Source organism: Canis aureus, chromosome 8 (assembly GCF_053574225.1).
Source record: "Canis aureus isolate CA01 chromosome 8, VMU_Caureus_v.1.0, whole genome shotgun sequence".
Lineage (NCBI taxonomy): Eukaryota > Metazoa > Chordata > Mammalia > Carnivora > Canidae > Canis > Canis aureus.
This window is the reverse complement of record NC_135618.1, coordinates 66,147,666-66,168,415: the sequence shown is the minus strand read 5'-3', so window position 1 is coordinate 66,168,415 and position 20,750 is coordinate 66,147,666. Positions and strand designations below refer to the sequence as shown.

At 43.4% G+C, this 20,750-nt stretch overlaps 1 protein-coding gene across 1 annotated transcript; it reads right to left on the bottom strand.

The window, feature by feature from the left end:
• Positions 1-1,094: 1,094 nt before the first annotated feature.
• SMIM10L3 (small integral membrane protein 10 like 3) lies at positions 1,095-18,949 on the bottom strand. The gene is made up of 2 exons (XM_077907749.1): positions 18,671-18,949; positions 1,095-2,872 (listed from the first exon to the last, which is right to left on the bottom strand). Exons 1-2 carry the CDS (start codon positions 18,854-18,856, stop codon positions 2,852-2,854), a joined length of 207 nt encoding a protein of 68 aa, XP_077763875.1. The 5' UTR covers positions 18,857-18,949; the 3' UTR covers positions 1,095-2,851.
• Positions 18,950-20,750: the final 1,801 nt, after the last annotated feature.

Here is a 20,750-nt window from a genome sequence, read left to right as displayed (position 1 = left end):
TATCCTTTTTATAATTCAATCACAGAAATAATTTATCTGAAAGAATATCCTATTTCTATACTAATTGCCTCAAGAATAAAAATGTTTATTGAAGGCCTTATTTTATAAAGTCATGAAACCTTAGGCCAGCCCGAGTGGCTCAGCAGTTTAGTGCCGCCATCAGCCCAGGGTGTAATCCTGGAGACCCGGGATTGAGTCCCACGTCGGGCTCCCTGCACGGAGCCTGCTTCTCCGCCTCTCTCTCTGTCTCTCATGAATAAATAAAATCTTAAAAAAAAAAAAAAAAAACTTTATTTTTTTTAAGAAACTTTATATAGTGAATTTATATCACCTCTCCACTCTAGAACTTTCCATAGGAGATTGTCTTCAAACAGGAACTGGACACAGGGTCAAAAGGAAAAATTTTGGTCAAGTATATGTGTATTAAAAAATCAAAGAAAAAAGTTGCTAACGCGAGCATTCCCCCAAAGTGACATTCAGAAAAAAAAAAAAAAAAAAAAAAAGCTTATTTTAATATGGCCATGTGAAGACATTCTAAATTTATTTTTTTTAAAAATTATTTAGCATCTGATACTAGAGAATTCCGTATTTGTTCTTTGCAACTGGTTGAAATTTATGTACTTGCAATTTACAAAATAAATAAAACAGTCGATGGATCCCAGAAAGTTCTATCCCAAAGGAACAGACTTAGTTTAAAAAAGACAAAAAAAAAAAAAAAAAGGAAGAAGAAAGAGGGGATGGCTTGACAAGAAAACATTTCTCTGTGTCCTCACATCATCCATCATGACCCCAAACAGAGGGTCCACTAAGCAGGGCTTTCACCCCCACCCACCCCTAACCCGGACAGTGTCCTTTACACTGGCCGCTATCACAGTGAGCACCACCCCAGAGGATCACAACACATTCTAACTATGTCCTGGGAGGAAAGTGAGAGTAGAGTTCTGACCTGGCTTCGCAGATTGTCTTTCAAGCTCTGCTTCTGGTCTTCTAAGTGAGCAGCCTACTTGGACTGGTGCTAAAAGACTTTCAGTAAGAGGAAGACCGCATTGATAAATGACAAGGTGAATCAAGACTACACGCAGAAAATAAGACACTTATTATGCTAAATAACACGTTTTATTTTTCATTTTCCCAAAACACTAAAATAGCACACGGCAGAGTAATTTAGGACACAAATGGAGAGAGGCAATGAGTAACCCCGAAAATGGTTGTCTTACTTTAGGACTCCTTAAAAACTCATGCTCTGAGGTGACCTTGATTGGAATTCTCAACAACCAGAGGGGTTACCTCAGAAAAAAGGCTAGTGTAAGAGATACCTCCGCTCCTGGAAACTGGAAACATTCTACAGGGGAAATACTGTCTCCCCCTACCTACCTGAGCTACAGCAGATGGTCTCAATCTTGTTTTATTTCAGGTGACAGGGCTAGGGCTCCGTGTTTGAGAAAGGATTATACTAAAAGGACATTGAATATTTCAACTTTCACCATAAGGACACCATTTAAACTGGGTTTCAAGGGGAAGGAAAGGGATATGACAAAAATCAAATTTTGCTGCTGACCGAAATTCTACAGAATGCAGAAATGGTGGCAGCTCACAATCACATCAGCAGGGCTGAGAGCAAGTAGGGAGGAGCTGACTTGTACATAAACAGGCACTTCCACCTGATGATCAGACAGTCTAAGGAGACAGTATCTGGGACAGTAGCCCTTTAGAATGAATGCTGAAGATACATAAAGAATTTTGTTAAATCTTTACATTGTAACCTGACATTTATATAGGATGTATTAATGTTATTGAAAAGGTATCCCAATATTGAATGTCTTTCAAGCACAAGATAAAACATGTTCAAAAATCTCCTCTTATATCAACCAACTTCCCATGAGTTCATCTGATCATACAAACTGAAGCAGGAACTTCATGGCTGCCCTGTTGGCATCCAGACTCAGTGTGAAAGCAATCATTGTAAGACAACTTTTAAAATTAATCTCACTATTTTTATTGTTCTGCTTGTACCTTAACTATGGCATAATGGATTTGCTACTTCAAAAGCTGGTAGAGCCAGTAACCCCAGTGTTATCTGCAGATGGTTTGAGGTACTTTTTATACTTGAAAGCATTTTCTTGTTTTCTACTGTTTGCTCTGAAAACACAGGCTCTAAATGGCCAAGGAAAACACATTTTGTCTCATCATTCAGGAAAACTTCAGGGCATGCGTACAACAGTGTAGACAGGACGAAATGCAAGCAAGACAGTTCCAACTCGAGGCCTGGCCCTTCTGGCAGAGCACTTGGCGGTTCCTCCTCAGAAATCCCCATTTCTAATCTTTTCTGACAGCACAGTAGTCCTAACCCCCAAGGCTCTCCTTTGTGGCACCATCCTCTGTGGCTGTTGATTGCCCTTGGCCCCCCTCCCAGCCAGTCCCTCACACCACAGGACACCCCAGCCAAATACTCTTCTGCAGGAGCACAGAACAGATCCAGAGTCTTGCTCTGAGCCGCAACGGAAGCTGAATTTCTTCTTAATGATTCTTTCAAACATGGAAGCACTTTATTGCCATTGAGGAGCAAGAGGCTGGTCTCACTGAGAGCATTTTTCATTTCCACTGATAACTCCTCATTTTGTGAATTTCCATCCACATCAACCACAGATGTATGCATCCAGGAAGAGGAAGGTATACCTGACGGACAAGGGCTCTCCCCCTGTGCTCTTCCAAGTCCATACAGCAGCCTGTTTGAGTCCTCTCCCACCCCCTTCACCTTCCCGAGGCAAGTGTCCAGAGCCCCGACTCTGTCCCTCATGCTGTGTGTTCTCTGATGTGGAGACTTGACCACACGAGGGTCAGCAGAAGGCCTTCAATGGATCTCAATATGAACCTGGAAGAGATAATCAAATTAAGGTATTATTACGAAGACGGAGTCTTAAAAGAGCGTACACACACCAGGTATTTCCGAACAAATATGAAGATCTCTTTAACAGTTTCTGTTACCAAGGATTCCTACATTTTGACAGAAAACAGATGATAACCTACCAATCAGAGATCACAACAAAAAGAACATACTTAAAAAAAAAAGTACATTATTAATTCAGCGTTTCCTAAAAATATGAAAAATGAACATTCTTAGGGTTTGTACGTTTCACAGCTATTTAGTTATTTCTGTAGGTTCAATAATCAGGATTGATTGTCCTCTCTTTAATCACGATGTAACTGGATGACTTGATCATGCAGACCAAGGCCCTACCTGATGTGTCCTATTTGAGAATGCTTCTCAGTGACTCAAGCATGACCAGCTACTTTTAAGGAATCAAGGTCAACTTTATTTATGGATCTAATGCCCACAAAGCCCTTCCAGGAAAAACCAGCATGGAGGGTCCTGGCATGTAACACTGCAGCATCAGGGAGGTAAGGAAGATCACTGGCTGCCATATCAGGAACCTCAGCAAATTCTAGAGCCTTGATAAGGGAAGAATTCACCCGAATTTATAGGTATAAGTAAATATGCTAGAGAAAGGTTCTTGGGCTTAGCTCCCCACTCTCAGACTAGCAAATAATAGAGGCTTTTGAAAGCCCAGTCTGAGATTCTACATTGAAAACTTCAGGACAGAAGTTGATTTGTGACTTCAATGGTCATTTAAGAGCAAATTCAAGGTGACCAGATGGTTAACACTCTCACTGTACTTGGAACCCTAATGGGACCAGCCTTTTTCTGTGACCAAGAATAATCTTTCTTTGATATCATTATGTCTCCAGCGGGGAAGATGTGTCAGGAAAGGCTGTGAAAGGGCCCTGAGGTTGACAAACCACAAGTTGATTGGGCATGCTGTCCAGTGAGTCCCTGAGTTACCTAAATTTATGGAGCCTTGACCCTATCTCCAAGCTGCTTTACAACCCTCTGAGTTGTAGGAAATGTGAGAGGAAGGCAAAAGATTTCTCATCCAAAGAAATAAAAATTTTGTCTAGGCAACTGATTATTGCCTGTGATACTGACCAGTTTTATTTTTAGTTTTATTTTTATTGACCAGTTTTATACCCATTTGGCCTTCCTGATTACGTGTGTGCTTGATTTGTCTAAATTCTCCCTTAAACTGATTCTAACATCTCATTAGTTCATTAACTGAGTTTAAAAAAAAAAAAAAAAAAAAAAAGGGCAGCCCCAGTGGCGCAGAGGTTTAGCACTGCCTGCAGCCCGGGGTGTGATCCTGGAGACCAGGGATCGAGTCCCACATCAGGCTCGCTGCATGGAGCCTGCTTCTCCCTCTGCCTGTGTCTCTGCCTCTCTCTCTCTCTCTCTCTCTCTCTGTCTCTATGAATAAATAAATAAAATCTTTAAAAAAAAAAAGAAAAGTTGACCCGTGTCCTTTCAAAAACCAACCAGGGACGTCTGGGTGGCTCAGCGGTTGGGTGCCTGCCTTCAGCCCGGGGCATGAACCTAAAGTCCTGAGATCGAGTCCCACATTGGGCTCCCTGCATGAAGCCTGCTTCTCTCTCTGCCTGTGTCTCTCCCCCTGTCTCTCTCATAAATAAATAAATAAAAATCTTAAATTAAAAAAAAAAAACATAATCCCAGGGCATTAAACATAAAAAATAAAGAAATGCATAAACTCTATTTAATAATTTTTCTAAGAGGCCACCTGAAGGAAGAGCCATCTAACGAAAAAACACAACTCTGCTGGGAGAAAGGGAGGCTGGAAATGTGGGATGTGAGACAGGAGCCTGGGAGCTCATTTCCCAGAGTAATACAAAGACAAAGCCTGAGTGAAGAGTCAGGGAGCAACAAGCATGCAGTTCAGGGACAGAGGAATATGCACAAGGAGAACCAGCTGTAGCTGAGGCCTGGCTGCGGGGACAGAGAGATGGGGGTCAGGAAGCTGCAGTTTCTCTAACTAGGGGAGCTCAGAGACTCCAAGCTAGGTGAGTGTATACGTGTTACATTTTTTTAAAAATTGAGACTACACTCAAAGAGAAAAACAAGAATTACTGGAGGCTGACACAGAAGCAAAGCGAGTGAAGGGATGGGGGGCCAGGAAGCCAACCAGGTCTAATGAGAGGCAGTGGCTGCAGCTTGAGGAGTGTGATGACATCCGCGGCGATGCAGAGCCACCAAGGGGTGTTTGGCCAGGTCTGCCCTTTGGATTAATTACCTGGCTGTAGTGTGGTGGCTAAAAGGAAGCACATTTCCAATGAGGAGGCTATTCCAATGGTACAGGAAAGAAGAGGAGAGACAAAGTATTTTTCCAGTTGGTGGCCAACAGGTTAGAAAGGTGGCTGTCACTTCTGGGTAGCAAAGGCATCATTAACAGAGAACAGAGAGGAGCAGCAGGTCTGGAGGGATGTCAAATGGCTCAGATAGGGACACAGAGAGTTTGGCTGCGGGAACTGGGAATGCATTTTGATTATGAGTAAAGTTGTTAGCTCAAAGAGTGATGTCAGAGTTGGGGACCTAGATTCTGAAGTCACCAGCTTTGGAAAGGTGGATAAAAAGAAGACAGTGGGGTACAGAAGGCCAGGATCTCCAAGATCTAGCGAGGGCTCCCCAGCCACCAAGAAGACTCAGAGCACCTCAGGAAACGCCATGTCACAGATGCCAACAGCATTGAGTGCTTCAGAAAGAGGGTGGTTAGATGTGCTTCTTGCACAAACAACTTAGCTCCAGATAAACTCTAAATGATCTTCTAGTCCAGCAGTTGTTAGATGGGGTGACACTACCTCAAGGAGTGAGGGAGAGAATACCAAATCATCTTTGTCTAGTTCATTTTATTTCATTCCTCTTTTAACTTTTTCTGCTTTACAATATATACCTTATTTTGGTGGAGCAAAAGATACAATTTATAAAAACATACATCTCCGTATATCTGTAGGGCATGCTCAAAACTTTTTACCAATAGAAATGTGACCATTACTCTACAGAACTGATAAAAATGTATCTGAACAGTATAAAGCAATACACAGATGTTAAATTTTTTTTTTTTAATTTTTATTTATTTATGATAGTCACAGAGAGAGAGAGAGAGGCAGAGACACAGGCAGAGGGAGAAGCAGGCTCCATGCACCGGGAGCCTGATGTGGGATTCGATCCTAGGTCTCCAGGATCGCGCCCTGGGCCAAAGGCAGGCGCCAAACCGCTGCGCCACCCAGGGATCCCTAAAGCAATACACAGATGTTAGATGCAATTTTATATCTCACAAATATGAGATCTAACTGACATAACATTAGTTTCAGGTGTACAATATAAAGGTTCAATATTTGTATATATTACAAAATGATTACTCACCATAAGTTGACATCCATCACCACACATAATTACAATTTTTTCTTGTGATGAGAACTTTTATGAGGTGCAATCTTATTTTATTAAGTGTGGATTCTGGCTACAATTCAATACAGCTGACCCTTGAACACATGGTTGTGAACTGCACAGGTCCACTTACATGCATGTCTTTTTCAACAAATACAGTACATCCTGTAAAATGTATTTTCTTTCCCTTTTGATAATAACACTTTCTTTTTTCTATATTATTTTTTTCTAAGAATACAGCATATGACACAAAATATATGTTGACTGTTATTGGTAAGTTAGATTTTTGAGGAGTCAAAATTTATTTATTTATTTTTTAAAGATTTTATTTATTTATTCATAGAGACACATAGAGAGAATGAGAAGCAGACACAGGCAGAGGGAGAAGCAGGCTCCATGCAGAGAGCCCGACACGGGACACGATCCAGGGTCTCCAGGATCACGCCCTGGGCTGCAGGCAGCGCTAAAACCGCTGTGCCACCGGGGCTGCCCAGGAGTCAAAATTTATACATGGATTTTCAACTGCACAGGGGTCTGCACTCCTAACACCCACCATTGTTCAAGGATCAAATGTACTTTCAAAGCTTACCAAGTTGGGGTGCCTGGGTGGCTCAGTTAAGCAGCTGCCTTTGGCTCAAGTCATGACCCCAGTGCCCCAGGATAGAGCCCACCAAATCATGCTCCCTGCTCAACAGGGAGTCTGCTTCTCCCTCTGTCCCTCACCCCACTCTTGCTCTTTCATGTGCATGCACTTTCTCTCTCCTCCTCTCTTTCAAATAAGTAAAATCTTCAAACCTCACGGAGTCAAAAATCTAACCAAATTCTCTAGACAGCTTTTTTTAAGACAGTTTTTTTTTTTTTAAAGATTTTATTTATTTATTCATGAGAGACGGGGGTGGGAGGGAGGCAGAGGGAAAGACACAGGCATTTCCTTCCATGCAGGAAGCCTGATGCGGGACTCGATCCCGGGACTCCAGGATCATGCCCTAAACCGCTGAGCCATCCAGGGATCCCCTAGATAGTTCTTTCAAGTTAACTTTCCAAAGCACATTCTTTCAAACCTTCTATTTATTTTACCAACTTGAAATGCAGTAAGAATGAACATTTTCCTGAAATGGGAGCATTTTCATATATATATATGTGTGTGTGTATATCTATATATGTATGTATATATATATGTGATATATATGTGTATATATACATACATACATATACATATATATATACACGTATATCAATCCCAAGTCTCTGAGACTTAAGGCAAATGCTTAAGCAACTGAGCCACCCAGGAGCCTCTCAAATATGTCTTTAATACATATTAACATAGTTTTTTAAAAAAAAACGTTTTTTAAGATTTTATTTATTTATTCATGAGAAACACACACAGAGAGAGGCAGAGACATAGGCAGAGAGCGAAGCAGGCTCAATGAAGGGAGCCCGATGTGGGACTCAACCCCGGGATCAGGCCCTGGGCTGAAGGCAGCGCTAAACCACTGAGCCACCGGGCTGCCCAGTTTTTTTTTTTTTTTAATTATTATGAGAAACATGTCATTTAATAGGGGCCAACTCTCAAGAAAATTAGTTTCTAATCACTTTTAGTACATCCTTGTATAAAAACTTAGAGCAGTTCAGAAAGATGAAGAATTTCCAGAATTGTGTTAAAATTTAAGCTAAGCTACCACTAATATAATCATGTATTTAGTAATGTTAGAATACATTGTCCTGAAGATCTAGTTCTTTAGTAAATTCAGTAATAAACTGTGTATTTAATCTCTTGACAAAAATACTTTAGGTCAGTGAAAACATTTTGGCTCTGATCCCTCAACCAGTTAACGAAAACTTTTTTTTTTTTTTAATTTTTATTTATTTATGATAGTCACAGAGAGAGAGAGGCGCAGAGACACAGGCAGAGGGAGAAGCAGGCTCCATGCACCGGGAGCCCGATGTGGGATTCGATCCCAGGTCTCCAGGATCGCGCCCTGGGCCAAAGGCAGGCGCCAAACCGCTGCGCCACCCAGGGATCCCAGTTAACGAAAACTTCTAATACTAGACATATACATTATTTTTTGAGAGCCAGCAATAACTTTCAAATAATTTCTAAACAAGCGAAATATTTTTTATTGAAGTATAGCTGACAATATTTCAAGTGTACAACAAAATGATTCAACCCTATAAATTATGCTCTGCTCCCCGCAAGCGTAGCTACCATCTGTCACCATACGACACTATTATGATACCATCGACTGTATTCTTCATGCTGTCCCTTCCATGCCTTTGACTTATCATTCCATAACTGAAAGCCTATATACCCTTCCACTCTCCTACACCCGTTTTTCCCATCCTCCCACCAACCACCTCTGGCACCCATCAGTCTATTCTCCGTATTTTTGGGTTTCTTTTTTGGTTTGTTCATCTGTTTTGGTTTTTAGATTCCACACTTAAGTGAAATCATATGGTATTTGTCTTTGTGAAATATTTTTATAACTCTTCCCACTCTAATACATATATAGGTACATTACATTGTACCCAATACACATAATTATATCATTAACTGTCCTTGGCCCTAGAAATCTCATCTTCTGCGCAACCCCCTCCTCGCCCCGTGTTAAGTCTACAAAATAAGCAACATAAACTCTGGCAAATAAACTTATCCACTGACACTGAACCAACAGAGTGAAGGAAGGAGTCTGTTTTGAAGTTCAAGAGTATCATCCAGGAAAAAAAAAAAAAAGTGTAGTACTGGGAGTAAATTCCTGAATATACTCCCTCACCCCACATCCCCCACCCCCCAAAAAAGATGACAAAGGTTGAAAATGGAACCACAAGACCAGAGGGGTGATGTGCAGAGGGAAACAAGATTATCTAGGTGTGTCCATGATTTCTAGTGCAGATATGAAAAATCATCCTCCACAAAAATCCCTGCCTGGTGGAGGCAGCTGACCTGCTGCATAACAATAGGCCTGACCCAATTAGGCAGCTGCTGCCCTCTTGGACTGCTGTCATCCTACCTTCTCTAACCTGAGCTATTAATGGCCTCAGGGACCTGACAGTCTGGATACCACTGCTCTCTAAACTAAAAATATCCTGGCCTCTATGCTTCTGAAAGCCAGCTGGCAAGGCTATTCCCAAAGGGGGCTGGGAAGACAACACAGCTCAAAGAGCAGGGTCAGAACAATGGGCTTGCTGTGGAGTCTCACCTTACAATGGCTCACAAACATGCTCCAGGCCCATCCCAGCCTCTCTTGGCTTCCAGAGCTTCCAGGCATGAACATCAGTATTTAACATCTCTGTGCTCATGACTAAAGCAATCGGACTGAGGAGATGGCCCACATTCCTCAAATTACTACCAGCATAGGGATGCCTGGTTGGCACAGTCTGTCGAGCACACAACTCTTGATCTCAGGGTCGTGAGTTCAAGCTCCATGTTGAGTGTAGACATTACTTAAGGAAATAGAAAATTAAAAAAAAAAAAAAAACTGTAAAAGGGGTGCCTGGATGGCTCAGTGGCTAAGTATCTGCTTTTGGCTCAAGTCGTGATCCTGGGGTCCTGGAATTGAGTCCCATATGAGGCTCCCTGTGAGGAGCCTGCTTCTCCCTCTGCCTATGTCTCTGCCTCTCTCTGTGTGTCTCTCATGAATAAATAAAATCTAAAAAAACAAAGAAAAAAAGAAACAAACAAAAAACCTGTAAAAAAAGATATGGTGCTCCCCAGCTCAGAGGATGAGAAAGAGGAACAACTCATCATCTCCAGATTAAGCTGAATCATAACCACAGGAAACACTAATAGTACAGAGTTCCTGTTACTAATCTTTCAGTACATCCAAATCGTATCTGCCCTTAAAAAGCCAGTCATGCAGCTCTGGCTAGGCACCACCCGGTTTCCTCCTTCTTTTAACCTGACAGCCAAAGGTGAGCTCAGACATTGGGGGCCTCAGGCAATTCTCTGTCCTCTGCATGCTGTGAGGGTGTGAAAGCGCCTAGCATCTTCTCTGATAGGCCATAAACAGCAACTATCATTGTCAAGAGTGCTTTAGGGAATGAACAACAAAATGCAGGCTGAGGGGTTCTATAAAGCAGAAGACATGGGAGTGACCACTGGGTGGTAACATGGACGTGACTTCAATGCAGACCGTGGGTTTCCATGGAGGGGTAGAAGCCAAGGCCCAGGGGGCAGTAGCCTACCAGTGAATGGGGAGCACCCAGAGGTAGGTATCTCCTGCATCATTGGAGAAAACACATGGTACAAGAACCCCAGTGGAGGGCAAATTGGGCTTTTAAATTAAAAATTTACAAATGCAAATAACCTTTCCTTCGGGATTTTATGCCTATGATTTTCTGCTACAGATTCAATCAGCAAGTGTTCATTGAGCTCCTGCCCTGGGCCAGGCACTATTCTAGGCACTGGTGTTAGGACAAACAGGGCTCTTCTTCTTGAAGCTTACTTTCTAGTTAACATACACTCAAGGACTAGCTATTCACACAGTTTTCATGGCAGCGCAACTTATAGAAAATTTAGGGATCCTTGGGTGGTGCAGCGGTTTGGCGCCTGCCTTTGGCCCAGGGCGTGATCCTGGAGACCCAGGATCGAATCCCGGTGCATGGAGCCTGCTTCTCCCTCTGCCTATGTCTCTGCCTCTCTCTCTCTATCATAAATAAATCTATAAAAAAAGAAAATTTATAGAAAATTTATATTAATATATATTATCTACATATGTGTCTGTGTGTATATGTTGTTTTATATATTATAGAAAATTTATATTAATATATATATTATCTACATATATATGTGTGTCTGTGTGTGTCTGTATATGTTGTTTTTACCAAGATAAAATAAGGTTTAATTCCTCATAGCCTATGAGTTGGGAAGGCCTTCTAACTAGGACAAACTCAAAAATCAGAAAAGATTGTTACATTTGACCACATAAAAATAAACTTTGGGGGTGCCTGGCTGGCTCAGTCAGTAGAGTATGTCACTCTTGATCTCAAGGTTGAGAGTTCAAGTCCCATATGGGGTGTAGAGAGAGAAAGAAAGAAAGATAAAAAAAAAAAAAAAGTAAACTTCAGTATGTCAACTAACTATACCCATAATCAAAGTCAAAACATAATAACTAAACAAAAAACCAAACTTTTTAAACTCTAACAGATACAAGGCTCTAAGAAATTAAGACAACAGAAAAAAGGGCAAAAAACAAGGGTAGTTCACAAAAAAAGAAATGTGACAAGTCTTTCTGTGACACTATGTCCTTTAAGGAAGGCGTGTTGGCTCAAACACCAGAATACAGCCATATCCCAACCACTCCCGGTATCACCCCTGCTGCCACCTTGATCAGGAGCCACCACGATTTCCCTCCCTCCTGAATTCCTGAGTATCTCCCTGCTTCTCCCCTCAATTCTGAAGTGAAGAAAGAGTAATCCTATTGAAATGGTGAAACACAGGATTACCCTAGGAGCCAGCAATTCCACTCCTAGGTAATATCTAAGAGAAATGAAAACATGCTCAAACACAAACCCTATATGTGAATGTTCCTGGCAGCATTACTCATAGTAGCCAAAAAGTGAGAACAGCCTGAATGTCCAACTGACAGATATAAAAGAAGAGGCTAAGGAAGTGTCACAGGTTGGAGATGTGTCATCTAGTAGTGCCAGGTCCTGAAAGAGAAAAATCACAGTGGGAAAAACCGGTGAAATCCAAATGTATGGGACTGATGCTCATCTCTTAGTTTTCAGCTATGCTATGGTATAGTTAGCCTCTAACAGAAGGCAGGTGAAGGGTCTATGGGAACTCTCTGTACAATTTTTGCAACTTTTCTCTAAGTTGAATCATTTCAAAGTAAAAGTAACAACAAAAAAGTAACAACAGGGATCCCTGGGTGGCGCAGCGGTTTGGCGCCTGCCTTTGGCCCAGGGCGCGATCCTGGAGACCCGGGATCGAATCCCACATCGGGCTCCCGGTGCATGGAGCCTGCTTCTCCCTCTGCCTGTGTCTCCGCCTCTCTCTCTCTCTCTGTAACTATCATAAATAAAAAAAAAAAAAAAAAAAAAAAAAAGTAACAACAAAAAAGTAATCCATTCTGGCTGAGATTTAAAAAAAAAGAAATCCAGTGTGGGGTGAGGAGATGAAGATGGTGTAGGCTTGAGGAAATAGATAAAACAAGATTAACAAAGAGTTGATCCTTACTGAAAAGGGGTGATGGAGACATAGATGTGTATGTATATATGTGTGTGTGTATGAGTTTATTATACTACTCTATTTTGGGGTACATTTGAATATTCCAACAAAGCTTTTTAAAAAAATAATCCTTTAAAAAAGTAAATCACATTAAGTTCCATCTTATTTTTTTAAAAAAGACTTTATTTATTTATTAATGAGACACAGAGAGAGGGGCAGAGACACAGGCAGAGGGAGAAGCAGGCTCCATGCATGTAGCCCGACGTGGGACTCGATCCCGGGTCTCCAGGATCAGGCCTTGGGCCAAAGGTGGTGCTAAACCATTGAGCCACCTGGGCTGCCCCTAAGTCCCATCTTAGTGAAATATTTCCCACTTTACTCAAGAGTACAAGCCAAAGTCCTTATGAAGGTAGGAGCCACCATCCCGTGTTTCCCCTGTCCCCCAGTTGGTTACTGTGATCATGTAAGAACAGACACTCAGTGGGGGGAGATTGGCTGGCTCAGTTAGGAGAGCTTGTGACTTTTCCCCTTAAAGATGTATTTTTTAAAATATTTTATTTATTTTTTTGAGACACACACAGAGAGAGAGAGGCAGAGACAGAAGCAGGCTCCGTGCAGGGAGCCTGATACGGGACTCGATCCCAGGGATCCCAGCCAAGCCCACGCCTTGGGCTGAAGGTAGGCACTAAATCGCTGAGGCACCTAGGCATCCCCCTCCAAAGATTTATTTTTGAGAGAGGAGGAGCACTCACAAGCCTATGAATGGAGGGAGAGGGAGAGAGAGAATCTCAAACAGACGCTGCACTTTTCCACGTGAAAGCAATTAATTTTTATTGGCCCTTACAAAATCATCAGAAGGTGCTATGGTCTGAATGTGTCCCCCCAAAATTCATATGCTGAAACCCTAACCTAAATATGGTGGTCTTAGGAGGTTGAAGCCTCTGGGAAGTGTGTAGATCTTGAGAGTAGAGCCTTCATAAATGGGATTAGTGTTCTTAAAAAGTGGCCCCACAGAAATCCCAAGCCTCTTCGACTATGAGAGGACAAGCAAGAAGGCACCAGCTAGGAATCAGAACTCTCACAAGGGCTTGGCTCTGCTGGTGTCTTGATCTTGGACTTCCCGGCCTCCAGAACTATAAGAAATAAATGTGCGTTGTTTATAAGCTGCCCTGTCTGTGGAGGTAAAGAACCACTGGCCCTTCTCTACAGATCATTTGAGAAGCAAGGCCTACGCTCTCTCCTGACTCAGCAGCACTCTCCCTGGGTACCAACAAACACATTTATGAAAAAATAGTTTTTAACCTTTTCTTCACTTTATATATGGTTGGTATCTTTTAACATTAGTACATAGAGATCTAACATGCACACTTTAATATCTGCTTGGCACACTATAGGACTTTTTGTAAGACTTGAAACAACCTGGGACGCCTGGGTGGCTCAGCGGTTAAGCATCTTGCCTTCGTCGGCTCAGGGCGTGATCCTGGAGTCCTGGGATCAAGTCTTGCATCAGGCTCCCTGCATGGAGCCTGCTTCTCCCTCTGCCTATGTCTCTGCCTCTGTGTCTCTCATGAATAAATAAAATCTTTTTTTAAAAAAAAGGCTTAAAACAACCTGATTCATGGATACAGGTGTTCACTGTACAATAACATTTTATACAGGTTGAAAATTTTTCAAAGTTTATTAAAAAAAAAACCATGATGAAAGCATTCACTTGAATGTAAAGATTCTATAGTATTGTTATATTTCCTGAATGTTTGGTATTTACCATCTCAAAGTATAGTTGTTCCCTATACAATTGTTCCTATAGAACAAATTCCTGAGCTGATGCTTTTGGCTTGACTAAGATTTCACAAAGCTTATAAGCTTTTACATTATCTTAATGATCTATAATTTCCCCCAATCAAGCAACAGAATAACACACATCTCAAGCTTCATGTGACCCTGCAACTAGGATCTTGGGATCTTTACTACTTTTTGAAATTGTTTGGATATAAGATCATGTAATCAGAGTCAAAGCCAAAGTTCTTCCAATGCTCCTTACCCCCCAGTTCAAATCTCCAGCCACCTTCTTCATGGACCAGCCTCCTGCTGTTCTGGAAAATACCAGGCTTGCACCAGCTATACAGGGCCTTCTCTGAACAGAACAAGATACTCTTCTTACCCAAACATCTCCCCATCTCCAAGGCTAAAGCCCTCACCACTAAGGTTTTGTTCAAATGCCACCTAATTAATGAAGCCCTTCTGCTCTATTTAGAATGGCAACCAGCTCTCCCTACCTACACTACTGAACTCTTTACCCAATTAGAATGAACGAATATAGATTTTCAAGTGATAGGCAAACACGATAAAACAGGGAGCTGTGAATTTAAAAAGTCTATCAGAAATGACACTATGATAGAGCAGTCAGAGGCGAGGAAAAGAGGGGTCACAGGGAGGGAGGAACCAAAGGAAGCTTCCTGGGCCTAGTCAGCACAGATCATCTATCCCAAGGAAGACACTGCTCAGTGTGACAACATCTACCTTCACCATGTCTTTTCTCTGACTTTTTTGAGGCCTTCTCTCTTTTTTTTTTCCTTGGGGGTGGGGTGGGCAGAGGGAGAGAGGCTCCATGCCCAGTGCAGGGCTCAATCTCACCATTCTGAGATCATGACATCAGCTGAAATCAAGAGTCCAGATGCTTAACCGACTGAGCCACCCAGGCTCCCTGAGGTCTTCTCTTTTAATTTTAAGAATCAAGGTGAACTGGGCCTAAGATACTTGATTCTTCTCACAGGCGGCATAACGGAAAAATTGGAAGCATAAATGGTTATATAGGTTCTCAGTATAATCTATCATCTTGCCTTTACTAATTTTAATTTAGTATTTCTTACAGATTCTCATTTTTCTACTCCTGTGCTTCAGATTCTGTATAAGTAGGATGCTAAGGACTCCAGTAGATTAAGGCTTGCTTGTGAACAATATATTTTTTTAAAGATTTTATTTATTTATTCATGAGAGACACACACAGAGAGAGGCACAGACACAGGCAGAGGGAGAAGTAGGCTTCATGCAGGAAGACTGACGTGGGACTTGATCCCGAGACTCCAGGATCACGCCCTGGGCCAAAGGCAGGCACTAAACCACTGAGCCACCCAGGGATCCCCAAAACAACTTTTTTCTTAAGCTTGCAAACTATATTTTAAAATCAGAGGGTAGCCCAGGTGGCCTAGGATCGAGTCCCGCGTTGGGCTCCCTGGGTGGAGCCTGCTTCTCCCTTTGCCTGTGTCTCTGCCTCTCTGTGTGTGTGTCTCTCATGAATAAATAAAATCTTAAAAAAAATAAAATAAAATCATAAAGCTCCTCAGTTTACAAAGCCCTTTTGCATCTATTTTCTCATGTAATCATCTTGCATATTAAAGAGGTATCAACCTCCTGGAAAGGTCTCACTGCCCTACAAATGATGCAGGGCCCTAAGCAAACATGTGGGCCAAAGCATCCTTTACTATGGCACCCGTCACGAAGAGGGTAGGGACAGTGTGCTGAGTAAAAAAGGCGGCGGCCCATAGCTGTCCTCTCTCTCAGATTCTATTTCCCACAGCACTTCCCTTTACAAGAGGCCAGAGTAATTAAACCCTTAAGTCAGGTTAATTTAATTAGTGATTTTCCACAAATGAACAGAAACTCTAAACCTGCAGGGGCATTTAAAGTAGATTAACTATCCTAGTAAAGAAGAGAGAGACCCTGCTCCCATACGCTCCCCATCAGCACGTGAAATGACTGCCACCACACCTGATTAAGCCTGAGATCGAACCTAAAATACTCACACAGGTCTTAGCTCGCCCCCAACGTACTGGGTGGCCACTTTGTGACTCCCTTGCCCCCATCTCACCCCTGAACTGAATGACAAGCCCACACTCCACTCCTACAGTTCAGCTCTTGGGCTTCTCTACAGCTGCACCTGGACTATTCATGCCGTGTCATCCACCACGGTGTTTTGGGCTTGGTATGTACCGAGCCCTTCTGACTGCCCAAACCACTCCAAATAGAGCTAGTCTGTCTCCTCCTAAATACATCTAATCTCAATCATTACAGTACAGATTCCTTGTAATAAAATTTGTACTTAAACAACAGTTCCTGAGATTCTCAAACAACTACAAACAATTGTGAGATTTGGAAACCCTAAGCATATTAGAAATGGAGTCCTTTATTCCTTATTGCTTAGTACAAGCAAGCCTTCAGTACTCTCGAAATGAGAGGAAGCGCAAGATCATATAGATATTTTGATCATGCAAGGCCTCTCCGAAATCAGAACTGAAGTGCGACTGTACCAGCATCCAAAGATTCAAAGAAAGAACAGCCTGTGCAAATGCCCAGGGGCAAAAAGGGGCTTGGTGTGTGCAGACAGTAGTAAAGAAACTGAAAGAACAGTAAACAAGACGCAACTCAAGGAAGTTAGAGGTAGGCAAAAGCCAGATCTGCCGAATAAAAATGTGAATTGCATTCTATGTGCAATGAGGAGCAGTTTTACTCTCGTTTTATGGGAAATGACACCTATGTAAAAAAAACAAAAAACAAAAAACAAACAAAAAAACTACTGCCCAGTGCAAAATAGATGATCCAGGTGAGTGGTCATGGTAGTTTGGAGGAGAGGGTAGTCATACACAGTTAAGCGAACACGTGACAGAAGTGATTTCTTTAATGGTACAAAATGTGGTATCTTTTTTTTCAAAACGTGATAATTCTTAACAACATTACGTACTAGGTTACCTCTTATAGTTCTTGTAATTCAACATGTGACTGCAAAACATTAACGCAATTCTAAACACATCGTTCCAAAGTAGGAGCTGGGGGGAGGGAGGAGGTGCGGGGAGGGAGTGTATCAAATATAGCCTGCTAACATGTTGTTTTGGCCAAGTTTACTTTTTTAGAATTTGAGTTAATTTGTTATTTAAAAATCAGTATTTCCAATTTCTCTTCAAAATCACTGTATCTGGCAAACGACCATTGGCTAGTGGCAACTGGCTAGAGCACAGGCTTTCTGGTTTACCCCAACCCCCACATCCTGTACCCTTTACTCATTCATATCACCTGCTGGAAAGATATTTCCGTTTTCCACTCTTCCAGTCTGGTACCGTAACTTAGGTGTGCCACAGGCCCTTGTTCATGTAAAAACATCCCAATTCGGATCTTGACATAGGCAGATTCATCTCATCTTGCCTTAACACACAATATTGATCACTAATTGGTTTTAAGTAGCCTGCCATCACCAGTGATAGGCACCAAAATGTTAAGGTCCAGGCAGCGACAATTCCATTCTGATACAACCAAACCAGAGAGGACCAAAAAACGACAACACCTGCATGGTCTCAACATGCCTGATCCTACCAGTCAGACTTTCTCATTTTGCACACCAGGGAGCAACACAAGTACTGTCAGACTGCAAGCTCCAGAAGGTCAGGAACCTGTCCCTCCTCCATCAAAGCCTATGCCAGGCGCTCCAAAATGTGTAAATGTAATCCAAGAGGAGCTCAGCATCTGGCCATCTATGACACACTTGTAAAGGAAAATTCTCAATCTGACGACTTTTCATCCCACTAGAAAGGGGCATCTGTAATTCAAGGGATGCAGAAATGTCACTTACAGTGATCTCCAGGGTGCTGGGTGTGTGAGCGCCTACTATTCCACGCCTGAACAGTGTCGACGCTCTGAAACCTCTTGCGTCTCTACCTCGTCCACTTCATTTTCCCCTCTTCACCCTCACCCCACTTTCACTCCGACCAGAATAAATAAGACACCTCTATCAAAACACTGACCCGTTTTAAGTTTCCAAAATAATTATTTGAACATTTGTAAAGTTCGGGAACTAGCAAAGTCAACCAAAACCCAACCATTTATAACGGGGGGCGGGGCGCGCGCAAAATTTCCTCTTCACGGCCTTTCAAGCGGTGCCAGCATCCACCATCCCCGGGGACGCCCCCTCACCCCCACGCCCCAGCTGGAGGCCCTCGGCCCCGGGTCAAGCCGCTCCACCCCGCCCCCAGTCTCGTTTGCAGAACGGAGACAACAATAACCTCAGCGGGTTTTCCTCCCGTGGGGCTGCAGGAAACATGCTCGTCGCCTGGCATACACTGAGCGTCCAGCTGGGCAGCTCCTGTCAGCATCTTTGCCGTCCCGGGGCGGGGTGGGCCGGGCCGCGCTGGGCTGACAGGCGCTCCGGGAAGGTCACTCACCTGCAGGCGGACGTTGAGCATCATCGAAGCCACGATGTAAAGGTACGGGAAGTTGATGCGCAGCCGCCAGGCCAGGTCGAAGAAGATGAGCAGCGTGCGAGTCAGCCCCTTGCAGAAGACCCCATAGGAGCGGGCGGCGGCCGAGCGCGAAAGGCGGACAGCCAGGCCGGACAGAGCCGCCGCCATATAGACCGGCGCCCGCCGCCCGCCCGCCGCGCACCGACCGGCCGCGGACCCGGGCCGCCCGGCGCTCAGAAGCCCGCCCCCGCCCCTCGGCGCCGCGTCGCCCCCGGGCCTCCGCCCCGGCCGCTGGGCCGCGCTCCGCGCGCTGAGGGAGCTAGGGAGGCGGCGGCTGCGAGGCCGGGGGCGGGCGGGCCGGCTTGTGGGGAGGAGAGTCGTCGCGTCACACTAGAGGATGCGCCTCCGCGAGCCGCCGCCTGGTCCCAGCCCGGCCGCGCGGCCTGACGTCACAATGCCCGCGCCGCGCCTGCGCACCTCTGCTCCGCCCCCAGCACCGCCTTCTGCCCCGCCCTCTGTCACCTTCCGCAGGTGAGGCGCGCATGCGTGGGTGAGGCGGGGCGGGATGTTCCCGCAGAGGGGCGGATACGTTGTCTCCGTCTGCCCCCTTATGGTAAGCCGGAAAATTAAAGGAGGTGAACCGGGAATTAGATTGTGCAACGTCAATGTCCTTAATAACGGAAAACTGTACATTTAAAAATTGTGAAAATAGGCAGCTCTTCCTGCCCATGGGTCCTGTCCCTGTGCTTTAATAAAACCACCTTTTCGCACCAAGATAAATAAAACAATTGTTAGAGCAAGTTTTATGTATAGCTAATCAGAATTATAAAAAGCAAACAAAGGGAGGCTTCCTGGGGCGAAGGGGCAGATCATGCTCCCCAGGTAGATGGCTTCACGACCCCAGCCATTGCTGTTCAGGGCCCACTTATATAAAATCGAATCTTTAAAAATTATGATATTAATTAAGCCCGTAGAGTGAAAAGTCAAAATAGTGAAACTTTCAAAACTTCTAGTATTCTGTGTGTGTGTGTTGTTTTTTTTTTTTTTTACAATGAGTTTTTACATTCCTACTTCAGCATATAGGTTTCTTCTATCAAATATTTGCATGGTAAGAAGGTAGACACCTTATTTATTCTCAGACCCGTATTTCACGTCTTCACTTCTGCCCACTAGTGAAAATATGGGAATTTGGTACTGGTGAGGGAAAAAGAGTTTCAATGACAAAATTAAAAGCAAATCTTAAATCCTTTAAGAAAGCAACAGTGTGGGATCCCTGGATGGCTCAGCGGTTTGGTACCTGCCTTCAGCCCAGGGCGTGCTCCTGGGGGCCTAGGATCGAGTCCTGCGTCGGACTCCCCTCATGGAGCGTGTCTCTTATGAATAAATATTTTTTTTTAAAAAAAGAAAGCAACATTGTGAAATAGATTTATTTATTTATTTATTTATTTATTTATTTATTTATTTATTTTGTGAAATAGATTTAAATGTAAAAATTCTGTGCCCTAAAATGAGTTTGCATTTTTAGAAGTTATTTAAGGGGCACCTCCATGACGAAGTCAGTTGGGTATCTGACTCTTGGTTTTCCTTTCAGTCCTAGTCTCGGGTGGTGATCTCCAGCTTGTGAAACCCAGTTCCCTGTGCTCTGCACTGAGCGCCGAGTCTGCTGGGGTTTTTTTCTCCCTCTCCCACTGCCCCTCTCTCTCTCTAAAATAAATAGATCTTTCTTTTTAAAGCAATTTAAGGGACGCCTGGAGCCTGGGTGGCTCAGTGGTTGAGCATCTGCCTCCTGGAGTCCCGGGATCAAGTCCCACATCAGGATCCTTGTATGGGGTCTGTCTCTCATGAATAAATAAATAAAATATTTTAAAAAAATAAAAGTCATTTAAAAATTCTCTACCCTAAAATAAATTCACATTCAAAATCATTAAAAGAATTTTTTTTTGGGGGGGGGGGGGCAGCCCGGGTGGCTCAGTGGTTTAGCGCCGCCTTCAGCCTAGGGCCTGATCCTGGAGGCCCCAGGTTCCAATCCCACATCCAGCTCTCTGCTGGATTCATTTTTATA